Genomic DNA, 25,139 nt, shown 5'->3' on the forward strand with positions numbered 1-25,139 from the left:
ATTTGTGCCCTCATCACAATTTGCTTTCCCACCCATCTTTGTACCATCAGCAAACTTGGCTACATTGCACTCGGTCCCTTCATCCAAGTCATTAATATAGATTGTAAATAGTTGAGGACCCAGCACCGATCCCTGCGGCACCCCACTAGTCACTGTTTGCCAACTGGAAAATTACCCATTTATTCCGACTCTCTCTTTTCTGTTAGTTAGCCAATCCTCTATCATATTGCTAGTATATTACCCCCAACCCTGTGAGCTTTTATCTTGTGCAGTAACCTTTTATGTGGCACCTTATTGAATGCCTTCTGGAAATCCAAATACACCACCTCCACTGGTTCCCCCTTATCCACCTTGCTTGTTACATCCTCAAAGAACTCCAGCGAATTTGTCAAACATGATTTCACTTTCATTACACCATGCTGACTCTGCTTGATTGAATCATGTTTTTCCAACTGTCCCACTACTGCTTCCTTAATAATGGACTCCAAGTAATACTGCTCCAAGCTTTAAGTAAAACCAGCCTCGCTCCAGCGACACGAACTTGGAGCCCCCTACTGTCAGCAGCACGTTCATCGCTAGGCTGTGTGCTACAGACCAAAATGATGTGCTATCTGCGCTTTCTGATCAGGCCCGGGCATACCTCGAAAGATGAAAGTTCAGACGCCATACTCTGCTGAATATTTAGTGCGCTTCTGAGTATGATGGTTGTCACGTCTGTAACTCTGTGTCCATTTGGCTTTTTAAGACACTGCTGTTCCTCAACCGCTCCTTCGTAGTTTTCTAAGTAATTATTTGTTTTGTATTTGGTGCAGATAAAGCCTTTGCTTTTAGTTTGCCATATTGTGCGCTTTCTTAATGGACAAAAGCTGGCGCCTTGATGACTGTTTTTCATCTTGGAGATGGATACTTTCCCCACTCTCATCCGCCAGTAACCATGATACTAATAGCCTCAACAAACCCTCAGCTTGAGAATTTTTACTTTTCAAGATAAAATCGCATGTTGTGTGATGTAATACTGATTCTCGAATACAAATTGCATCTCGTGAACCTGGGTTTGAAATGAGTGCTGTATACCCATCAACATGATTATGGTTTGTCCATCATTGAGCATGATGACAGCCTTTGATTTTCACTGGGATCGTTTTTCCGCACACAGGAAATCGGATGTCTGATTCACCCAAGGACTGATCTTTCCTTGACTTCCATTGGGCTCTCTTTGGCTAGCTGGATACAACTTGCTTCAAGCTTTGTCGTGCCATTGTGAATCTTTGATACTTTTTCATGTCAGAAGCATCATGCTCCAATGTGATAGTTGTGATGCGACATTAATTTACATTGGTAATTAGACAATCCTTATATCCTTTGAAGTGACCACCAAAGGAGTGTGTACCAAACGTCCTTTGGTCGTCTACTATCAGGCATTCTGATGAGGCTCCCACGAAGGCGGATGCACGAAGCCGGTAGCGCCATGCCCCCGCTGGTAGAGTCCTGTGCCTCCAGCGATGACATCTTCGCCATGTGCGGTGGCCCATTTTTGCCCGTGGTAGAAATTGGGCAGTGCCCCATGAGGCTGGTGCGGACAATTTTAGCACCAGCCTCACCGGTCGCGAACTGGGCCACATTCCGCTTGCGGGGAAAAATTTAATGGAGCGGTGCGGCCGCCATTTTGCGCCGCCCTACGACTTACTGGTCCAGTCTGAGTCCATTTTTGAGGGGTCCATGCCCGATCGTGCAGCCTGGAACTCCATTTCGGTGCCAGCCTGCGGCCACGGCAGCCCACATCCCCGGTGGCCCAGTGGAGACCCATCAAAAGCCCTGCAGAGCTCACAGAAGGGGAGGGCCTTTGGAACGGGTCAGGGCTACGCGGAGAGACCTGCTAGCGCCCCCGAACCCACTCCGAGAAGAAGTGGAGCACTTGACATTACACTCCACTTCCTGTCGGGGCCGATAAGCCCAATTTCTCTTCCGGGGTGGGACTTCTGCGCCGGACGCAGAATGTCCGGCCTTGCAAAGGTTACCGCCCTCAAACGGGGCGCTTAGCAATTTTGTCCCCCTTGTGTATTGTTGCCAGTTTAATGTCCATGTTATCCCACAATCTCAGCAGAACCTTCCAAAAGCACTAATGACTTTAAACAAATGTTTTTATTTCTTCAAATTAAGAATTGTAAATTTTGTAGTAGCAATGTTTAATGAAATGTAGGTTGTTTATAAACTGTTCAACATCATTCTGAAAGTTAGTAATAGATGCCATTTTACAGGTGAGCTAGAATTGTTGTGTGAGGGGATAGTGCATTCCCTCACCAAAGATGGCAACTGTTATCTTTCAATTGTTATTAGGAATTGAGGACCAATTAATATTTAAATTCTAAGATATGCTGAAATATAGAGAATAAGTACAACAAAAAAATCTATTTTTTTTCTCTGCTCCTTTAGGTGCTTATATGACATCCTATTTAAAATATAATTCTGAGGAACTCGAACAGGAATTGGATGGTGTAAGAAGCAAGAAGTCGAAGCTTGGTATTTTTTCACGTTTATTTTTCTCATTAGAAAAGAATAATATATTAAAAAGTAGAAATCTGAAATAGAAACAGGAAAAGCTGATGAAGCACAGCAGGCTAGTCAGCATTTGTGAAACACGAACAGTTGACATTTCAGGCTTGTGTCTTTCTTCACAACTGAAAGCTGAGAGATGGGCATGCATATAAATAGGGTTAGAAAAAGGAAGGAAGGGGAGAGAAAATATAAAAACACAATGAGACAAACAAGCACAGAGAGTAAGTATCAATGGATTGATTGTTGGATGATGTAACAGATCACTTCAGTCAAATAATAAACAGAAGATTAAAAACTTTAAAAGAAATGTGATTAGCCAAGGTAATGAGAGACAGAAGCAAAATGGGAGAGATGGAAAACTTATCAGGTGTGAATTTAAATTGGGTTTGAAATTTAAGCAGAAGATGCTGGCAAAGTACAGTGCTCCTTCAGAAAGAGAAAGAAAGGGGCCAACAGGGTTAGTGCAGAATCCCAACGCCACCAGTAATGTGTTCTGACGAAAGGTCTCTTTGTACCCACCCCTCCATGATGCTGGTCAGTCTTTCTTCCTCCATCCACTCCAATTGGTAATTGGACTTTTACCACTGGATGGGTTTGGTTTGATGCTTCATCTTTGAAAGTAGCTTGGAAACTTTTCATGCTACATCTTTCTCAGGAATTACATCACATGTTTTAAGAGAGGGAGTGGAAGTTGATCTAAATAGACTCTTCTGGAGAAGATTTGTTGCGAATAGAAGAGCATGTGATGAAAATATTTTGCAAAAGAAGTTTACATTGCAAGATGTAAAGTAGCAAATAGTAAAGAAATGGAACTCCTACATTCCATAGTAAAGCTACCACTTGAGTCTTAACATCCATGTATGTTTAAATGGAGTCCAACTTGGCTGAATGTTTGCTGTAGAAATTGTAAACTTTTATTTTTTTTTAAATATTTGTCTTGGACTTTGATGCTTCTAAATTTGGGAACCATTGTCAATTTTTTGTATAGTGTTTGAGTTCATTGCTGCATGTTTTTAATAAAATAAGGAAATAGCTCTGTTCTATTGAATTTTTTTTTAACGGTACAACAGTTCAGTTTAATACTTTGAGCATTCCAGTATGAACTGTATTTTTTAATCTAGTCTTGTGTTTTCTTTTTGTAAGAGCGACGCAAGAAAGCTTCTGCATGGGAAAGAAATTTGGTTTATCCTGTTGTCATGCTGATACTACTCTCTGGAACGGTAAGCTGCTTTTATTGAAAATTATTCCAGTTAGTGGAAAGTGTTGGTTTATTCCAAATTATTTTTGAATGTAGATAATAATGTAGCTATCAATCTCTAAATCTCATCTATTTCAAAGTAAATGAAGATTAATCATTTTCACTTTGTATAAAACAAAAGATGATCAGTGTGATGCACTGATTTATACAGATGCAATCAGCACACTGATGAGCGAGGCTTTCCAGCTTTAAAAAGTGCTATTTTAATGGGAGCCATGATAGTAGTAGGTTGGATGAGAAATTATGACCTCACATTTAGGACTTACTGAGTTAGTGACATTAACGGAAACATTTCGAAGCAGTTTCTTGCCCGTCCTCTCTCTGAACCAGAAATGTGGTTTGTGGATACCCAGAGAGCAGTAAAATATACTGACCATTTCTGATGGTATGATTAAAAGCTTTAAGTGATGATCCTTCAAAATCTGTTAAGTCTCCGTTGACGGTTGAATTTATCTAGTGAGTATGAGAGCTATTAAAATCGGGATCGACCTGTCTATACTGAGTCATGAGGTCTCAGCTGGAGTGGCTCGAAGGCTGCTGCAATCAGCCTCAGCATCCCGGGGTCAGGAAGCGGAAAGTTGGACAGAGTCTGGTGACCACTATCTGAAATGCACGTCTGGTGGGCTTCAGATGTAAAGATTGGGCTCAACCATGATGTCTAATTTAGTCATTCACTGAAAGCTCACGTGAGAAATGGCCACTTGGATGAGATACCAATGGGTGCCTAGGCATTTGTGGAACTATACCTTTTGTAAGGAGTTAACATTTCAAAAGGGGGATATGAAAAACTTGGTGAGGGGAAATAACATTACGTTGTGTTTAATAAAAAATCTGTACCTGTAATTTTTTTTAAAACTCATAATTTAATTTAAATGGTCATTCTGGTAAATATGTCCGGAGAGTGATTGCTGGCATGTTATTTGATTGTGAAGTCATCACTGCAGAGTCATTTCCTGATTTTTCCAATTTCAACACACAAACGCTTCTGAAAAGTGATGTGGCTAATGATTAGCTGGTTATCTATGCAATTTTTTAAAATCCACATGGCGTGTGTTACATTAAATGTGTAGGGTACCATTTAAAAAAAAATCCAGTCTCAAACTTTTCAGATGGGCTTAAATAAGGAATTTAACCTAACTAATTGACTGAAATAAAGATGAGCAAATAACACATAGAAAAGCAAAGGCTGCAGTTTAAATTGCATAATTTATTTTTTCCCTCAAGTAGTCCAGCTGCCATCATGGATATGTAGCTCTGTAAATACATTTTTTAACATGAACATGTAAATAAATAAATAAATATTTAACACTAGTAATAAACTATCCATGAAACCAATATTTGGCCATACAAGAAACTTTCTCTGAAGAGTCTGACCTCTCTGTGCAACTTGAGGCTTGAATATAGTTTGTCACAAAGCTAGAAATTGCAACTTATGTGAACAAATTTTGTATCCTTGAGAGAGATATGCAGCATAGAAGTTTTTCCACCCTGCTTCTGTGGAACTACAATATTTAGTGCCTCAAGACATGCACCGAGAAACAGTCTTTCAACTGGCCAGGGGAGTTGCAGCTCCTGGCAATAAAGTTCTATGAGAGATGCATCATAGAAATCATCATTTTCACTGTGCTTCTGTGAAACTACCCAAAGAGCACCATGGCAACCTGTCACATAACAAGGCAGAACATTTACAGATTTATTTTCATTGTCACAATTTCTGCTAGTGGCTGTTCTGTGCCCATCTATTTTTAAAAATTATTTGTTGTCAGCACCAAACCCAGTTGGTGTTATAAGCAAGGGTGAGGCTTAAAATAACAAATTTAAAATGGAGTGTGCTATTATTATGGTGGGGATGCCCCCAACAATATTTTGATGGTGACTGGGTTGATGACCAAGGGTTTAAGAGCTTCTCTCTCACTAGACAGCTTGCATTGAATTTCAGTCACATTGACAAGCTGGCAGGATTAAAGTCATTACAAGATAATTATCTGCAAATTGTCAAAATAAAAATGTGATTTTTCCATTAAATTGTGGTGTCCAGTTACAATAGTTGTATTTTTCATCCTTCAGGTTCAGTTATCAGAAAAGTTGATTTGTTCTTGCGTAGTAAGTAAAAATGGCCTGTCTGATCCTCTGTATGAAACTCAGTTAACTATCAGCTATAAATAAAAGGAAAGGACACAAATGTATAATTTGAAATAAAAACCAAAAGCAGAAAATTAAAGAAAAATTACAATTTTTAATAGAAAATAAATCAGAATTCCTACAAATTAAATCTTTTATTATTATTATTTACTAGCATCAGTTTATCAAGAATCCTTCATTTTATTCTCTGAATTTAGTACATGTGAAAGGATAGTTTAGATTAATTTAGAAAGCGGAATGTTGACTATTATTATGGTCTTACCAGATTCAATGTTGAAATAGATGGAAAATATCAATAACAAAATGAACCTTATTTTATATCCAGCTTTGTTACCTCGAATCAAATTATACTTATTCACAAGGTGAACTCTCTCAGTACACAGTAAATATTCCATGTTTCATGGAGGGAAGAGATCTTTAAAATTATCAATCTTTTTACACACACTTTCTTATCATATTATGTCTTACAGACAATCTCTGTCCTCTTGGTTGCTTTCAATATACTGGCTTTATTGGTCGATGAAACTGCAATGCCAAAAGGATCACAGGTAATGATCGGCTGCCCTTCTGTTTTAAAAGCTGTCTTCTTGAAATCCATGCAGTTGGACTTTATACAGATTTTTTTTCATTAACTGTAACTTTTGCTTTACCTCATCTTTTTGACTGTTTTCAACCTTGTAGCATCCTGTTGCTTGGCCTTAAAAAAAAAAAAAAAAAAAAAAAAAAAAAAGTAGTATTAAATAGAAGTAGTAAGTAAAAGCCCATGGGATCCAGGGCAAAGTGGCAAGTTAGATGCAAAATTGGCTCAGAGGCAGGAAGCAAAAGATGATGGGTGTTTTTGTGACTGGAAGGATGTTTCTGGGGGTTCCGCAGGGCTCAGTGCTAGGTCCCTTGCTTTTTGTGGCATATGTCAATGATCTAAACTTGAATATATGGGGTATGATTAAGAAGTTTGCAGATTATACTAAAATCGGCTGTGTGGTTGGTAATGAAGAGGAAAGCTGCGGACTGCAGGAAGATATCAATCAACTGGTCAGGTGGGCAGAACAGTGGCAAACTGAATTTAATCCGGAGAATTGTGAGATAATGCATATGGGGAGGGCTAACAAGGAAAGGGGATACACATTAAATGGTAGGACACTGAGAAGTGTAGAGGAACAAAGGGAACTTGGAGTGCATGTACACAGATGCCTGAAGGCCAGGTAGATAAGGTGGTTAAGAAGGAATACGGAATGCTTGCCTTTATTAGCTGAGACACCGAATACAAGAGCAGGGGGTTATGCTTGAACTTTATAAAACACTGGTTAGGCCACAGCTGGAGTACTACGTGCAGTTCTGGTCATCGCATTACAGGAAGGACGTGATTGTACTGGAGAGGGTGCAGAGGAGATTTACGAGAATGTTGCCGGAAGTGGAAGCTATGAGGATAGATTGGATAGGCTAGGATTGTTTTCCTTGGAACAGAGGAGGCGGAGGGGAGATCTCATTGAGGTGTATAAAATTATGAGGGGCCTAGAAATGGTGGATAGAAAGAGCCTATTTTCCTTAGCAGAGGGGTCAACAACTGGAGGGCATAAATTTAAAGTAATTGGTAGAAGGTTCAAAGGGGATTTGAGGAGGAAATTTCTTCACGCAGAGGGTTGTGGGGTTCTGGAGCTCACTGCCTGAAAGGGTGATCGAGGCAGAAGCCCTCACCACATTTAAAAAGTACTTGGATGTGTACTTGAAGTGCTGTAACCTGCAGGGTTACAGACCTAGGGCTGGAAAGTGGGATTAGGCTGGATAGCCTCTTGTTGGCTGGCACGGACAGGATGGGCCGAAATGGCCTCCTTCCTTGCTGTAAACTTCTATGATTCTAAATATGAATACTCGGGTGATTTTTTTAAATTTTTGTAAAGTGTATTCATTATATGGTCCACTGATATAGTTGCTATATGTTCAGACTGATTTTCATGCATTCAAGTGAGCAGGATTGTAGATAGTAACTTAACGATGCAAACCCTATGTCAGCCAGCAGGGAGAACTCACAATACACAAACAGTATTTGAGAGGGCACTCACTCTGCTGAGTTTAGAAATCAGAATGATCAGACTAACAACAGTGAGCCTCCGTACCATCGAACTGGCTTAAGACTGGTGTTAAACTCCTGGTGTGTTTGAATTTACAGCTGAATAACAAAAAGTTGTTATTATATCTGTTGCTGCAGCAAGATAAAAGGAAACAAAAACTGATACATATTCCTCATATCTTCTTGCTAAGTTTAAAAAAAGAACTAACTTGCATTTCGCAATCTCAAAATGTCCCAAAAAGCTTTACCGCCAATGAAGTACTCTTGAAGTGTAGTCACTATTGTAAAGTAGGAAATCTAATACACATGCACCTAGATAGCAGTAAAAGGGATTGTACCCAAGGCTTCTTCGACAGCACCTCCCAAACCCACGACCTCTACCACCTAGAGGAACAAGGGCAGCAGGAGCATGGGATCACCACCACCAAGTTCCCCTCCAAGTCACACACCATCCCGTGGAAATATATTGCTGTTGCTTCATTGTTTCTGGGTCAAAATCTTGGAACTTCCTGCCAAACAACACTGTGGGAGTACCACAGACTGCAGTGGTTCAAGAAGGAGGCTCACAACCACCTTCTCAAAGGCAATTAGGGATGGGCAAAAAATGTCGGTCTTGCCAGCGATGCCCACACCTCGTGAATAAACAAATTTAAAAATTACTTCCGAACTAGTTACCCTGGCCAGTTTAGAAAGAACTTGCATTCATATAATGCCCCAAAGCACTGCACAACCGATAAAGTACTTTTGAAATGTAGTCACTATTTTAATGTCGGAAAACATTGTTGCCAATTTATGCATAGCAAAATTTCATAAAACCGCAGCGAGATAAACAATCAGATTATCTGTTATTGGTGTTGGTTGAGGGATAAGTGTTGGCCAGGCCAGCTTAGTAGTACTATTCTTGGCTCACCAATTTGTTGAGATTAATTTATCTCTGGTATTTCAAATCATCAGGATCGATTGCAAACCAATATGGTGGGTATGTTATGTTTAATCGGAATTACAGACTGATATTACACTAGTTATACAGCTAAAACATTTGACCATGACAAGAAGCGAGTACCAGCCCGATTGGACAGACGGCTGGCGTGCACGAACAGCTCTGCTTCTTCCTCACTCTTCCCGAACTACCCAAGAGTGTTAGTTAGCAGTCAACATACATCCACCCTCGGGAGCTCCTCACTCCACCACCTGTGTTGGGGGCTTTTCAGAACTTTTATACTCTTTTTAGGGATGGACCTGGGGTAGATTATTGGCAAGACCATTTAATCTACAAGGGCTTCCCTTAAAACGAAGTGCCAAATGGTATGTCGAGTCCTTTATTTAAACCTTGAAAAATGCCAACCCTCATGTTATCTCCCACCTGTCAGGGGTCCTCACAACCATTACACATGCTTTCTGTACTTAACCAATCAATGGCCACACAGCAGGCTGAGGACTGTTTTTTCCTTAACTCATCTGTCCCTGTCCTCCCAAAGCTAGAGTCTCTTATCTCATTCTCATTTTCGAGGAAAACAAAACTTAAGCAGTTCCAGTAAAGCACATCTTATACATTAACCCCTTACTTGTCACGAGCTCTAATACAATCATCAAAACATAGTCTTATTCGCGCCACAATTTCATTCGCATAACCATATACATTTTAGGTACCCCTAATTTCTAACACTAAATTTTAAAATTCCATTCACAAGTCATTGGTGTGAGCACTGCAAATCTTTCCTGTTTACATGGTACTTGCAGCACAGAAAGAGGCCATTCGGCCCAACTGGTCTATGCAGGTGTTTATGCTTCACACAAGACAACTCCTATCCCATGTCATTGAACCCTATCAGCATAATTACAAGTAGAGAAAGTAATTAAAAAAAATATATCTATCTATCCTTGGTTTTGCATCAAGAATCCAAAAGCAAGGAGATAATGTTAAACTTATATAACATCCTGAACTTGTACAACATCCAAGGTTGAGCCACGGTATTATGTACAGTTCTTGGCACTCCATTATAGGAGGGATAAAAAGCTATAGAGAAACTGCAGCATAAATGCACTAGGGTGTTACCAAAGATGAAGGCTTTTCAAAATAGATAAACATTAATTTCCTTTGATAGCATTGGAGAGAAAAGAACACAAGTAAAACCTGTAACATCTGTCCATCTATTATAAATCATGCACATGGCAAATATTCCTTCTGGATACGACACAATGCCAATGTTTAATATTTTTCAAAAGAATTGGAATTAGAAAGCAAACAAAAACTATTATAACTGTTTTGCATTTAAAATACTGACATCTGTGAGATAAAGAGATAAACATTGAAATAAACTTCAAGGAACTAATTACTGAACACCAAATTTAATGCTTTCAGCAATCTCTTCAAGTTACAAATCGATGCTGTCAGACCGGAGATGCCCTTCCCCTCTCCTCACTGCTGACAGACACCAAGAATCCACCAATGGGCCAAAATCCTACACCTCACCCCACAGTTCTGCCAAACCTCAGGTTCCCCCTGCACAGTGATGCCAAACCAAATGATCACCCCATACTGCCAATTCCAGCAGCCTTACCACAGTGCTGCCATACTCCAGGATTCCTACCCCAATTTTGCCCATATCCAGGGAAATCCCTCAGTGCTACCAAAACACAAGATCACTATGTAGGTGAACCCCACTCCCTCAACCCAGGTGTCTAACTCCAATATGTTGTATATCATCTTGCTGTGTATTTTCAGCTTTAAAACCAGCAAGAGATTTTTAAAAATCTATACATGGATGTGAAAATACATGCATATTATAGTAATCACCACTCTGGGTCAGACAGAGTTGTAGAATTTAAAGCAACAGTAAAATCCTGCAATGCCATTTCATACCAATGGAATTTGACTAAATCAGTGGCTCTGGTGTTATCTGCTACATGGCATAATTGTTCTAAAACAGTATATGCTCCAACTCACCATGAGCGACACCACAGGGATTCTATTATAATGCATCACTTTAAGGCTAACTATTGACAAACTGTATCGAAGAAAAGTTTTGCATGGAATTCAATTTGGCAGTTTTGTGGAAGGTAAATTATTGACAAAAAAACTTGCTGCAATAGTAATAATTGTTAATTTAGAAATATAGATTCACTGCCCGCTAAAAATTCTTCAGCACTTGCCAAAATTTAGCAAGACTGTGTAGTAATCAAATATATTCAATTTCGTCCAAATGTGATTGAGTTTATAATCCTTCAGAATTTCAAAACCTTGGTTACTTCAAAAATTGAATCATATAGAAATCAAATAATGCTGAACAATGCAGCATATCAATAAAGGGTATACAGAATGAATTCATGATAGTTGAGAGGGGTCATAAAGAAAAGAAAGAAATTGCATTTATATCTATTTGGAGATTTTCAAAACTATTGCCAACATGGTTGAAGGGGAAATTGGATTAAATGTTGGCCTTGTCTCAGTAATAACACTCTCACTGCTGACTCAAAAGGTTATGGGGTCAAACCCTACTCTCGAAACTTGAGCCAGGCTGACACTCCAGAGCAGTACTGAGGGAGTGCAGCACTGTTGGAGTGCTATCGTTACGATGAGACATTAAACCTCTCTTGTAAATGTAAAAGAACCCATGGCAGTACTTTGAAGAAAAGCAGGGGAGTTCTCCCCAGTGTCCTGTCCAACATTTAGCCCTCAACCAACATCAATAAAACAGATTATCTGGTCATTTATCTCATCGCTCTTTGTGGGACCTTGCTGTGTAGAAATTGGCTACCATGTTTCCTACATTACAACAGTGACTATATTTTAAAAGTACTTTATTGGCTGTAAAGCACTTTGGGATGTCTTGTGGTCCTGAAAGGTGCTATATAAATGCAAGTTCTTTCTTTCTAATATAAACTTATATTTTGAGACAGCTTTTGACAAAGTCCTCATTGGTTATCAATGGAATGAGGCATGATATGGGAGGTGAAGTATTGCACTGGATAGTAAAAATCTTTAACAGACTGCAGCGGTTCAACAAGGAAGTTCCCCAGCACCACCACAAGGGCAACTAGAGATGGACAATAAATGCTGGCCTTGCCAGCGACACCCACATCCCATGAATGAATAAAGGAGAACCTTTCGGGCTAGAAATGGGTGCGGAGCAGAGTATCTCAAAGAATGGGCTCGGGCCTTGTGTGTGCACGTGTGATAACAAGCACTTTATCCCGTGCCAGGCTTTGTTGCATTTTTATTTACTTGCACTGGGTGTTGCACTTTTAAAACATTTGCTTTACTTCAATGCAATACTTCTTGATTCACTCAGGTTTCATATCCTCTTTTATGTAAAGTTCATATTTCAAATGTATTTATTTACTGGAAACTCAGTGCCTCAGGCATGCAACCAAACACAGCAGAACCTCAACCATTGAGAACACAAAAACATACTTTCTTTCAGCTACAACCAATCAGAACTCAGTGAATACAACACTGAGAAAATCAAATCATTTGGTTGTTGAAAAAAGATTAAACTTCCCTTTTTCCCTCTTATTAGCAACCTGTACATAATTTTAATGGGCCCAAGTTTTGGGCCGCGCCTAGAACGGCGCAGCCCCGACCTGGACGCCCGTTTTTCGCGCTCAACAGTGCGCCTAAAAAATACTTACATATTCTCCGGCTCCCTGCAGGTCCTCTGGAGCTGGCGTGGCACAGCACGAGCTGTGGGGGGGCGGAGCCAGGTCCCTGCGCTGAAAACAGTGCCAGGACCTCTGCACATGCGTGCTACAGAGGGCGTGCATGTGCAGTAGCTCCATGCGGCCAAAACTGTGTGGGAGGGGCCCGAAGCACGCAGCCCCTAGCCCTGGCCGAATGGCCTTAACTGGGGTGGCGTGGATCCGGCTGCACCTCCCAAGCCCAGCTCCTGCTTCCTCCCTTCAGCTAGCTCTCTCAAACCCCCCCCCCCCCCCCACCCCCAGCTCCCGCTCCGACCTCCCCCCCCCCCCCCCCCCCCCCCCCCCGGACCCGACCCCCGGCCACTTACCTTTAACTCCGGTGCTTGGGGCGGACCCTGCTCGAAGTCGGGCCCGTTCAGCCTCTCTCCTCTGCCCCTCCCTCTTTCCTCCCTCCCTTCTCCCCTCTCCCCTTTCCTCCCTCCCTTCTCCCCTCTCCCCTTTCCTCCCTCCCTTCTCCCCTCTCCCCTTTCCTCCCTCCCTTCTCCCCTTTCCTCCCTCCCTTCTCCCCTTTCCTCCCTCCCTTCTCCCCTTTCCTCCCTCCCTTCTCCCCTTTCCTCCCTCCCTTCTCCCCTTTCCTCCCTCCCTTCTCCCCTTTCCTCCCTCCCTTCTCCCCTTTCCTCCCTCCCTTCTCCCCTTTCCTCCCTCCCTTCTCCCCTTTCCTCCCTCCCTTCTCCCCTTTCCTCCCTCCCTTCTCCCCTTTCCTCCCTCCCTTCTCCCCTTTCCTCCCTCCCTTCTCCCCTTTCCTCCCTCCCTTCTCCCCTTTCCTCCCTCCCTTCTCCCCTTTCCTCCCTCCCTTCTCCCCTTTCCTCCCTCCCTTCTCCCCTTTCCTCCCTCCCTTCTCCCCTTTCCTCCCTCCCTTCTCCCCTTTCCTCCCTCCCTTCTCCCCTTTCCTCCCTCCCTTCTCCCCTTTCCTCCCTCCCTTCTCCCCTTTCCTCCCTCCCCCTCCTCCCCCCTCCCCTCACTGTCAGAAACAGAGACTGAGACATACACACACACATACACATATAGAGAGACACTGGGGGGGGGGGGGAGGGGGCATCCCAGCATGCTGTTGGAGGGCTCCCGGTGCTGCAGTCGGTAAGTAGAAAATGTTTTATTGATTTTTGTAAAAATTTTTAAAATTTTTAATTAATTTTTTTGATTGATTTATTGGTTGATTTATTGATGTATTTATCATTATTGATGATGGCTCTTTATTTGTAAAACTGAAGTGTTTAATGTTTGTAAACTTCCCTTTAAACCCCCTCCCACTCCATTCCCTACGCCTGATTTGTAACCTACACCTGATATTCTAAGTGTAGGCAAGGTTTTTCTGAGCGTACAAAAATCTACACTTACTCCATTCTAAGTTAGTTTGGAGGAAGTTTGCACTGCCTAAACTTTAAAAACAGGCGCAAGTGGCCGGACACGCCCCCTTTTGGAAAAAAAAATCTGTTCCAAACTGAAACTGTTCTAACTGACTAGAACTGGAGTAAACTAAATGCCGAGAATTGCAAATTCTAAGATACTCCATTCTAAACCAGTTACTCCAAAAAAAAACGAGCCACTCAGGCCGAAACTTGGCCCCATTGTAACTATGTTTTTAAAAAAAAGTAAGAAATATTGTAACTTGCTACTAAAATTGCTCAACACATAGTTGCCAGAAATGAAACTATTACATTTTGCCTCCTGAGGCCTTTCTTCAGCCTGGGGCTTGAATTTCTGGCCCAATCAAATTACAGTGCACCATAACCAACCTGTCTTGCCCTGTTTCGCACCCATGCTAACCTGCTCCAACTCAACCTGACCCTATCTGGCCCACCTCCGGCCCATAGTTCCACCTCTCTGCCGACCCATTCTAGTCTTTTGGGGACCACTGTAAAGCTGGTTTCCAGCACCAACTCTGCTTGTACTCTATTTGCTGACAGCATACAGTACAAGTGTCTTCAGCACTAAAGACTCTAACCTGATATTGTGCCCTGAGAAACTAGAAATAGGTGTTGGGAGATGGGGGAGGGGGGAAGAAGGGGAGAAGGGAGGCACAATTCAAAGTCCAGACAGGGGAGTAATTCTCAGCCCACCTCCTCACTTTCCCTTCCCCATGACTGGCAGCACTTGGGACCCATGTTCTCATACGTTGGGAATCACAACTCCCCAGGCCCTCAGTGTACCAGACCCTGGACCTCCTCGTGTTCCCAAACTCGACTGGGAGTGAGGCCACCCAAGAGCTAATCAGTCCGAGAATCTCCCTTGGCACTGCTACCAGACGCTGGATTTGCGCTGCCCACTGAGTACTTTTGGGGAAACTGCTGTTTCTGCTCATTATTGGGTCTTGCTGCAACGTCACTAAGCCTCCAACTGTAATGTAGTGTAGAACGTGTCTTGGTGATTCCCCCTCCTCCCACCTCCACGCTTATTTCAAGAAACAAAACATTATAGAAAAACTAACAATTTACGTGCAGGCATGAAAAAATTCTAAGTTATCCAAACTGTTGTTTTACAAAAGAGAAAGTTTGTACTCTAGTTTTCATACTGACGTATATTCCCAACAGACCATATACATAGAGCCATTCAATTAGATATGCAACGGGTATATTGAGTGCAATTCTAATAACCAAATTATGGAAAACATGTCATTGCCAACAATGAAGATGATTCTAAGGTTCAGGAATTTATGATTTGAGGAAAGGTTAAGTTTGACAAGTCTTTCTTGGAAAAATGGAGTCTGCACAGTTATGAAAGTAATTGACAAAATTGACACTGGTATATTGTTCAATATGGTGAAGTTTTCAATTATAGATGAGAGAAACTAAAGTTCCTAAATTGGGAATAAGAGAGGTAACTAACAAGGGGCATTTTCACCCAAAGGATAATTGAGCTGATGAATGAGTTACTTGGATAGAACATTGAAAAAGGCAGTTGGAAAAAATATTTCATGCATGAAAATAGGGCAAGCTTGTTGCCTTTCTGTTTTTAACACAATATTTGTATTAAACGATTCAAAGCTAGCATTTAATTTTACAGGTCAAGTGTAACTTCTGCAGAAAATTTATATTACAGAAATGAGTTACATGTATGATCATTTTTAAGTATCTCGATGCAAATATCAATTTATTTAAACAGTTTTATAAACCGGGTACATGGAGACCACTGTGCATAATATTGAGTGTGCAAATAGTTGTATTGGGACCAATTAAACTTCTCATTGTATTTATTTAATTTTTTCCAAATTATTTTCTAAATATATCAAACTAAACAAAATCGACATTTTAATAAATGATGATGTTAGCTGTAGAAAACTGTTGCATTTTGGTAATGGTAGGAAAAAAACTACTTGGAAAGCTATTTGATTTAAATTATTTCTGATTATGTGATTACATAAGAAATTGATCCTTTGGTATTAATATGAGCTGGAGATCGAGACCAATTTTGACAAATCCAACTTTGCAATCTCTGTTTTGGTCACGCTCAACATGATCTCATATGACTCACAAGATTGATGTAGATGATTCAACTCATCTCAGCTTAAATTATCCATCTAGATTCAAGAAAAACTCCTCCATCACATCACTTGATTCTGTGTGGATGAATTACATAGCGTACTGTTTGGTTTTGTTTAGGTTTTATAGAAAATAAAAGCCAATATTCAATCTATCATTTGTATACTTCAGAACTGTGGCTTATTTATTATGTAGTCGTGTCTGGAAGTTTGAGTCGAACAAAATAATATGTGGCATCATATTTAACTTGAACAATGTTTTTGTTTCAGCGTTTTTTAACATTTTATTTTAAAACCTTCTGAAATGTTTATTGAATGTTCCTTTCGAAAAAAAAATCTAAATTTTCCCTTCAAAATTGGAAGTTATAATAAATAGCATTAGAATGATGAAATTATTCAGAACTTGAGGTTACTTTGTGAAGTTTTAAATTTTCATGAAATATATATAAATGTTCAAAATACACTGCAGACAATTTAAAAAAAAACAGTTGTTAAGAGATCAGATGCATTAAACGCTTTAGTGTTCACTTTTTACCTGATCATTTTATAAAACTATAGACTCTGTCCATTCTTTATCGGAATTTTAATATGAATCATCATTTAAACCAAGCACATTGGTGTTGTCCAGACTGGCTTTTTCTGTTTTGTTCAGATGATTTTTTTTGGAGTCTGTATTTGGGCAGTAAGCATAGCATGCACCTGATCAAACAGTTGTGGCAGAGCAACGAATCATGAAGCAGCTTGTTCTTTTTAAGCTGAGTTGCCTACGCGTATTCAAGTAGCAGTACAACACGCATTGCACGTTGCTCAAGTGGAGCAGGAAACAAAAAGAGGCATTTATTCTAAGTTTATGACTCAGTGGTATTTGTAAGCTTGATAAGGATGGCAAAGTGCCAGTCAAGATACACTCTTATCAAACCAAGAAATCCTGTTTTGAAGTCTTGTACCTTCTTTATAGTAGCAAACAAGAGGAAAAGTCTGAAGGACATAGCTTCTGTTTGCTACTATGAATTGAGGGAAGCAAAAAAGCCAAGGAGTTGAAAGGAGATCCTTTTTGGTTGATTCCAGGAAATTTGGTGGGGTGGGTTGGGGGAGGATCCCCCTTTGATTGTGGTCAGCTGGTCAAGTGAGTAGCTAAGCCATCTAGATCGGGGATATACCAGGCTTGAACCCTAGTCTGGGCTCACTTAGCAAATCATGTTGTAGTTAGCCTTCTGGTTAGGGAAGAAAAAATAGTTCAGGGTTCCCACCTCTAATTACGATCTGTCCTGGAAGTGCTAAACCTATATAAAACATGAGTTTGGCCCCATCTGGAGTATTGTGTCCAATTCTAGGCATCACACTTTAGGAAGGGCGTGAAGGCTTTGGGGAGGGTACAGAAAAAATTTAGTAGAATGGTTCCAGGGATGAGGGATTACAGTTAGATGGATCGACTGGAGCAGCTGGGATGGTTCTTCGTGGAGCAGAGAAGGCCAAGAGGAGATTTGATGCGTGTTTAAAATCATGATGGGTTTTGATAGTGAATAAAGAGAAACTGGCTGAAGGGCTGATAACCCGAGGGTACAGGTGATTGGTAAAAGAACCAGTGATGACATGAGGAAAAACATTTTTAAGCAACAAGTGGTTAGGATTTGGAATGCACTGCCTGACGAGATGGTGGGTACACATTCAATAGTAGCCTTTAAAAGGAAATTGGATAAATACTTGAAGGAGAAAAATTACAGGGATATGGGGAGAGTGGGACTAATTGGATTGCTCTTCGAAAGAGCCAGCGCAGACTCGATGTGCCGAATGGCCACCTTCTGTGCTGTACTATTCTATGATTCTGTCTGTGGAACTCATAAAATAAGGATTATCTGTGATTCGCTTCAGTCAAATACCCCATGCTGCTCGTACTTTGGGCATAAAAAATATGGAGGAGAAAGGAACAAATGCAAAAAAGTATGCTATACAGGAAAGTCTAATTGATACTATAGTTCTGATATTAAAGTGCTGGTGCTAAAACTGAACAAATTTGTATTTTTCTTGTTTTAAAAACTTCAATGGGTACAAGAAAATCCAGAGCGACAACCTGCTCTATCAGAACCCCTGTGATACGTATTCTAACACCTCCGTTCACGTAGACACCTGTTAATCCTCTACAATAAAGAACACCTTGGGGTGGAAATTCGTTCGCGCCTCTGTTGCGGTGCTAATCCAGGTGGAATGGTAAATTTTGCGAAAATGGTTTGTGTCTGCCGCCGCAAAATTCATCAACTGGGCCCCGAGTTTTGAACGGAGCACGAAGGAAGGCGTTGCACACCTCTTTTAGAGCGCTAGGCCGGCTGAGTAAGTGAAAATCCTCGGAGCGACCTAAAAGAGATGGGGTAAGGGAGGCCACCACAACATAAATCGCAATTTAAAAAAATTAATCATACTTCAAGTCAACGTTACTAACTCCATTGCGGCTGCTACAGCTTGGAACGCCAGCTTCCACAGGCGTTCCCACTACGGCGCTCTACGCAGCGCTATGGGTAGGACGCAAATCAAATTTCGAGCCGGTGTCGCAACCAGGGGTGTTGCGCACCAGCTCGTCACTTCGGGCCGGTAATGCTCCGCGCCCCTTCGAAACAGGCACCAAATTTTCCCAGTGGGACGCTGGAAGCTGGCCACTCGCCCGGAAGTGTTATCGCCATCATTGTCGCCTCTCCGGGATGCTAACAGGAGTGGTAGAAGACCGATAATCCAGCCCTAAATCTCTTGCCCCTCTCCCAAAGAAATGCTGTTAATACCTCTAAAACCCACATTAAACAGATTTTAACAACGCTCTTTTAAAATGCAAATTTAACCCAAATTGACATGAAAGGACACAGAACGTACTTTGGGTGGAGAACTTCAATGTCCATCACCAAGAGTGGCTCGGTAGCACCACTACTGACTGAGCTGGCTGAGTCCTGAAGGACAAAGCTGCCAGACTGGGCCTGCGGCAGGTGGTGAGCGAACCAACACGAGGGGAAAACTTACTTGACCATGTCCTTACCAATCTACCTGTTACTGATGCATCTGTCTATGACTGTATTGGTAGGAGTGAACACCTTGTGGAGACAAAGTCCCATCTTCACACTTGGGACACCCTCCATCGTGTTGTGTGGCACTACCACCGTGCTAAATGGGATAGATTCAAAACAGATCTTGCAGCTCAAAACTGGCATCCGTCAGACACTGTGGGCCATCAGCAGCAGCAGCAGAATTGTATTCCACCACAATCTGTAACCTCATGACCCGGCATATCCCTTGCTTGGATGAGTGCAGTTCCAGCAATACTCCAGAAGCTCAATAGCATCCAGGGCAAAGCACCCCACTTGATTGGCACTCCCGTGGCTGCAGTGTGTACCATCTACAAGGTTCACTGCAGCGACGCGCCCAGGCTTCTTTGACAGCATTCATTAAACAAGGGAGAAACCCACGACCTCTACCACTTAGAAGGACAAGGGCAGCAAGTGCATGGGAATACCACCATCCCCTGATTCGGAAATATATCGTTGTTCCTTCATTGTCGGGTCAAAATCCTGGAACACCCTCCTTAACAACACTGTAGTAGTATCTTCACCACACGGACTGCAGCAGTTTAAGGTGGCGGCTCACCACCATCTTGAGGGGAATTGGGGATGGGCGATAATCGTAGAATCATAAAAGTTTACAGCACGGAAGGAGGCCATTTCGGCCTATCGTGTCCATGACGACTAACAAGAGGCTATCCAGCCTAATTCCACTTTCCAACTCTAGCTCCGTAACCCAGCAGGTTACGGTACTTCAGGTGCACATCCAAGTACTTTTTAAATGTGGTGAGGGTTTCTGCCTCTACCACCCTTTCAGGCAGTGAGTTCAAATCCCCACAACCCTCTGTGAAGAAATTGCCCCTCAAATCCCTTCTAAACCTTCTACCAATTACTTGAAATTTATGCCTCCTGGTTGTTGACACTCTGCTAAGGGAAATGGGCCCTTTCTATCCACTATATCTTGGCTCCTAATAATTTTATACACCTCAATGAGGTCTCCCCTCAGCCTCCTCCGTTACAATGAAAACAAATCCAGCCTCTCCAATCTGCCCTCATAGCTTAGATTCTCCACTCCCGGCAACATCCTCGTAAATTTTCTCTGTACTCTCTCCGGTGCAATCACATCCTTCATGTAATGCGGTGACCAGAACTGCATGCAATACTCCAGCTGTGGCCTAACCAGTGTTTTATACAGTTGAAGCATAGACCCCCCCCCCCCTGCTCTTGTATCTATTCCTCGGCTAATAAAGCCAAGTATTCCATATGCCGCCTTATCCACCTGGCCAGCTACTTTCAGGGATCTGTGGACATACACTCCAAGGTCCCTTTGTTCCTCTACACTTCTCAGTATCCTACCATTTAATGTGTATTCCCTTTCCTTGTTAGCCCTCCCCAAATGCATTACCTCATAATTCTCCGGATTAAATTCCATTTGCCACTGTTCTGCCTACCTGACCAGTTGATTGATATAGAAACATAGAAATTTACAGTGCAGAAGGAGGCCATTTCATCCCATCGTGTCCACGCCAGCCGACAAAGAGCCGCACGGCCCTTGGTCAGCAGCCCTGAAGGTTATATGAACAATGACGAAAATGCCAAGAGCACCCAACCCAACCAGTCCACCTCACACAACTGCGACACCCCTTATACTGAAACATTCTACACCCCACCCGAACCGGAAGAGGCAAAAACCAGATTAAAAACTCAGGCCAATTTAGGGAGAAAGAAATCTGGGAAAATTCCTCTCCGACCCATCCAGGCGATCGAAACTAGTCCAGGAGATCACCCTGGCTGTATTCAATTCCCTGCAGTACTTACCATTAATATTGCGTCGGCCAACAAAAGGTCATCCAGTCTAATCCCAGTTACCAGCTCTAGGTCCGTAACCCTGCAGGTTACTGCACTTTAAGTGCCCATCCAACCATTTCTTAAAAGTGGTAAGGGTTTCTGCATCCACCACTCTTCCAGGCAGTGAGTTCCAGATCCCCACAACCCTCTGCGTAAAGAAACCCCCCTTCAAATCCCGTCTAAACCTTCCACTACCCACCTTAAAACTATGCCCCCTTGTAATAGACTCCTCCACCAATGGAAATAAGCCATTATTATCCACTATGTTCAGGCCCCTCAATATTTTGTACACCTCAACCTCCTCTGTTCCAATGAGAACAAACTCAGCCTATCCAATCTGTCCTCATAACTAAGATTCTCCATTCCAGGCAGCATCCTTGTAAATCTCTTCTGCACCCTCTCTAGTGCAATCATGTCCTTCCTATAATACGGTGACCAGAACTGCACGCAGTACTCCAGCTGTGGCCTAACCAAAGTATTATACAATTTAAGCATAACCTCCCTGCTCTTGTATTCTATGCCTCAGCTAATAAGGGCAAGCATTCCGTATGCCTTCTTAACCACCTTATTCACCTGGCCTGCTACTTTCAGGGATCTGTGGACAAGCACTCCCAGGTCCCTTTGTTCATCTACACTATTAAGTGGCCTACTGCTTATTTCATCTAATATTTCATACTTCTCCCCTTCGACAGTATCGTCTGTATCGCCCCTCTCTGTTATGAAAACAGACGCAGAGTATTCATTAAGAACCATACCCACATCTTGCGCCTCCACACACAGATTACCCTCATGGTCTCTAATAGGACCCAACCCTTTCTTTAGTTATCCTCTTGCTCTTAATAAAGTTATAAAACATCTTTGGGTTTTCCTTGATTTTATTTTCCAAGAATTTTTCATGCTCTCTTTGCTTTCCTAATTTCCTTTTAAATTTCACCCCTGCACTTTCTATACTCCTCTAGAGATTCTGTAATATTTAGCCCTCGGTATCTGTCGTAAGCCTCCCTTTTTATCTTTATCCTGCCTTGTCTGTCCCTTGCCATCCAGGGGGCTCTAGATTTGTTAGTCCCACCCTTTTTCTTTAAGGGCACATATTTGGCCTGAACCCTCCGGATCTCCTCCTTGAATGCCTCCTACTGCTCTGAGACTGATTTACCTTCAAGTAGCTGTTTCCAGTCCACTATGGCCAAATCACCTCTCAGCTTAGCAAAGTTGGCTTTTCCCCAATTTAAAACTTTTATTCATAACTACCTTAAATCTAACTGAATTATGGCCACTAGCACCTAAATTCTCTCCCACTGATACCCCTTCCACCTGCCCAACTTCATTCCCTAAAATTAAATTCCAGAACCGCCCCTTCCCGTGTTGACCTTGCTGCATACTGGCTAAAAAAGTTCTCTTGAATGCATGTTAGGAATTCCGCACCCTCTATACACTTCACACTAATTTTGTCCCAGTTAATATTAGGATAGTTGAAATCCCCTACTATTACTGCCCTATAGTTTTTGCACTTCTCAGAAATTTGGCTACATATTGCTCTTCTATCTCCCTGTCACTCCCAGCAATGTGATCGCCTCTCTTTTGTTTTGCAGTTCGATCTATATGGCCACGTTTGATGATCCCTTTAACATATCATCCCTCCTCACAACTGTAATCATTTCTTTAATCAACACTGTGACCCTCCCTCCCTTTTTACCCCCCTCTCTATCCCGTCTGAAGATCCTGTAACCAGGAATGTTGAGCTGCCATACCTGCCCCTCTTTTAGCCATGTCTCTGTAACAGCTATAATATTATACTCCCAAGTGTCTACCTGTGCTCTCAGCTCATCTGCATTATTTGCTATACTCCTTGCATTGAAGTTATACCATTTAGTACAGCCAGACTCCTTGTTGACTACTTTCTACTTGTTTCCTCTGACCAAATTCACTTTCTACATTTTTGCTTTTCAATTCCGGCTTTGCTCCCCAGCCTACTAAATCTATTCTCAGGTCCCCACCTCCCCCCACCCCCGGCCCGGCGCGAGGATACTGCTCCCGGCTCTGTTGAGGTGCAACCCTTCCGGCTTGTACAGGGTACAGGTCCTACCTTCCCCAGAAGCAGTCCCAATGCCTCAGGAATCTAAAACCCTCCCTCCTGCACCATCTCTCCAGCCATGCATTCATCTGCTCTATCCTCCTATTTCTGTACTCACTAGCTCGTGGCTCTCGGAGTAATCCGGAGATTACTACATTTGAGGTCCTGCTTTTTAATCTCTCTCCTAGCTCTTTAAACTCTGCCTGCAGGACCTCATCCCTCTTTCTTCCTATGTCATTGGTTCATTCTCTTTCCCCCCCCCCCCCCCCCCCCCAGAATGCTGGCATTGTCAGCGACACCCACATCACATGAACAAATAATAAAATATATATCTGGGAGTGGGCTACAAGTCTGTAGCCTCATCAGTTTCAGATGATAATTTACCTCATAACCCTTTTCTTAATGGGGATATCTTTGAAACCTATATCATTCACATTCGTGGTACCATTGTTCTATTATGTTTACATTCATCTGGATTATGAATAGATTAATCTTTTTCACATTTAAACATTTTAACAAGTTCAAAGATTGAGTGTTAATAAAGTTGAAGAATATTACTGTAATGTTACAAAGAAAGTAGGTGCCACCTTTTTTTATCAGGCGCCTAATTTTTTTGTTGGGAAATTTGGAAGTGTTTGAAGATATCACAGTACCTGTTTTGGTCTCCCTTGTTTAATGAATGCTTTAAAAACTACCATGTTTCTTATCTTTGTGAAAGTTTGAAAAAGTTGATCAACAAAAAGAGACTCATAACATTTGATTTTGCTTTAACCCAACAGTGCTGTGATCTTAATTTCTATTTATACTTTTTCCAACACAAAATGGTGTATGGTTTCAAAAAGCTAGATTAACACTTCATCTGTTTTTAGTACTGAAGTGTGAAGCACACAAGAAACATGAAAGAAATTGAAGAAATACAAAAATGCAGCTGATAAAATATGGATTGTATTGAACGCTAAATGTTTCATGATAATGAGCTTTCGCACAGTTCTGCACAAGCATAAAAGGCGCTTCTTTGGTGTTTGTTATAGCATGAAGTGCATTGAATTTGCTGTTCTGAAGTATACTAGGTCACATACAGTGTAAATACCTTTTTTGTGTCTGAATTAGTAAATAACCAGATTGTTGATGGCAGGTTACCAGTAAATATTTTCACCTATTGACTGAATCCTTGCTCTTATGTACAACAAAATACCTTTTAATCGCTATGCTTCCTTCCCTCGCGAAAAAAGAAAATCCATTGTTGGTTGCCTCATGATGCTGTCTGTGAACACTAACTTGTTACATTAATAACTTTGTTATCTATTAGATTTTAAACAAACCATGTGATTTCCTTTCATTAGCTACTAGGTTCCTTTCCCCAATTAAGCTGTGGGGAATTGTAACTGCATTTAATACTGGTGACCTAGTTTTGTGTAGAATTATCCCTTTCCCTAATTTCTTGTTTTCTGTCTTGAAGGTGGTGACTTGTGTCGGTGTGGAACCCTTCATTAACTTGGCAAAATGAGCCTTTTTTTAACGTTTCAGCAGGGTATTCAAACATGGACTAAGTGGAAGTTTCCAAATTTCTCATTTGAATTTATGGCCAGGAATTTCATTGGAGCTGCTGAAGATCCTATTTACGTTCTGAGGAAATTCCTGTAGTATGTAAAATGTTTGCATCTGATTATGGATGGAATTTATTCCATAAATTTTGATTTTGCCTCCACCCTTTTCCCAAAATTGGTGGCAGAATGAACTAAGCTCAAAGTCAATACAAGCTCAGTCTTTAATCATAGCGTTATGACCTGCAACAATTTTATTGTGGTTAATTATTGAGATAATCTACAAAAGTTTTGTGTATAAGATGTACCTTTGATGTTTTTAAACTGACAATGATTTTTTTTTAAATTATCATTGTTTAATTTGTGCATTTCTGAGAGGACAGTCTTTTGAATACAGCTTATTGCAAAGTTACCACAACTGAAGTTATTCATTTTTGA

General features: G+C 41.5%; 1 protein-coding gene across 3 annotated transcripts in view; it reads left to right on the forward strand.

Moving 5' to 3' along the window:
- lmbr1 (limb development membrane protein 1) overlaps positions 1 to 25,139 on the forward strand; it is a 245,541-nt gene that overhangs the window by 158,011 nt on the left and 62,391 nt on the right. For all 3 annotated transcript variants that reach the window (XM_070881637.1, XM_070881639.1, XM_070881638.1), the window contains 3 exons: positions 2,434 to 2,520; positions 3,700 to 3,776; positions 6,427 to 6,504. In XM_070881637.1, coding sequence (XP_070737738.1) covers positions 2,434 to 2,520; positions 3,700 to 3,776; positions 6,427 to 6,504 — 242 coding nt within the window. The remainder of the gene's footprint in view (positions 1 to 2,433; positions 2,521 to 3,699; positions 3,777 to 6,426; positions 6,505 to 25,139) is intronic.

The sequence above is a fragment of the Pristiophorus japonicus genome, chromosome 5, assembly GCF_044704955.1.
Source record: "Pristiophorus japonicus isolate sPriJap1 chromosome 5, sPriJap1.hap1, whole genome shotgun sequence".
Taxonomy (NCBI): domain Eukaryota; kingdom Metazoa; phylum Chordata; class Chondrichthyes; family Pristiophoridae; genus Pristiophorus; species Pristiophorus japonicus.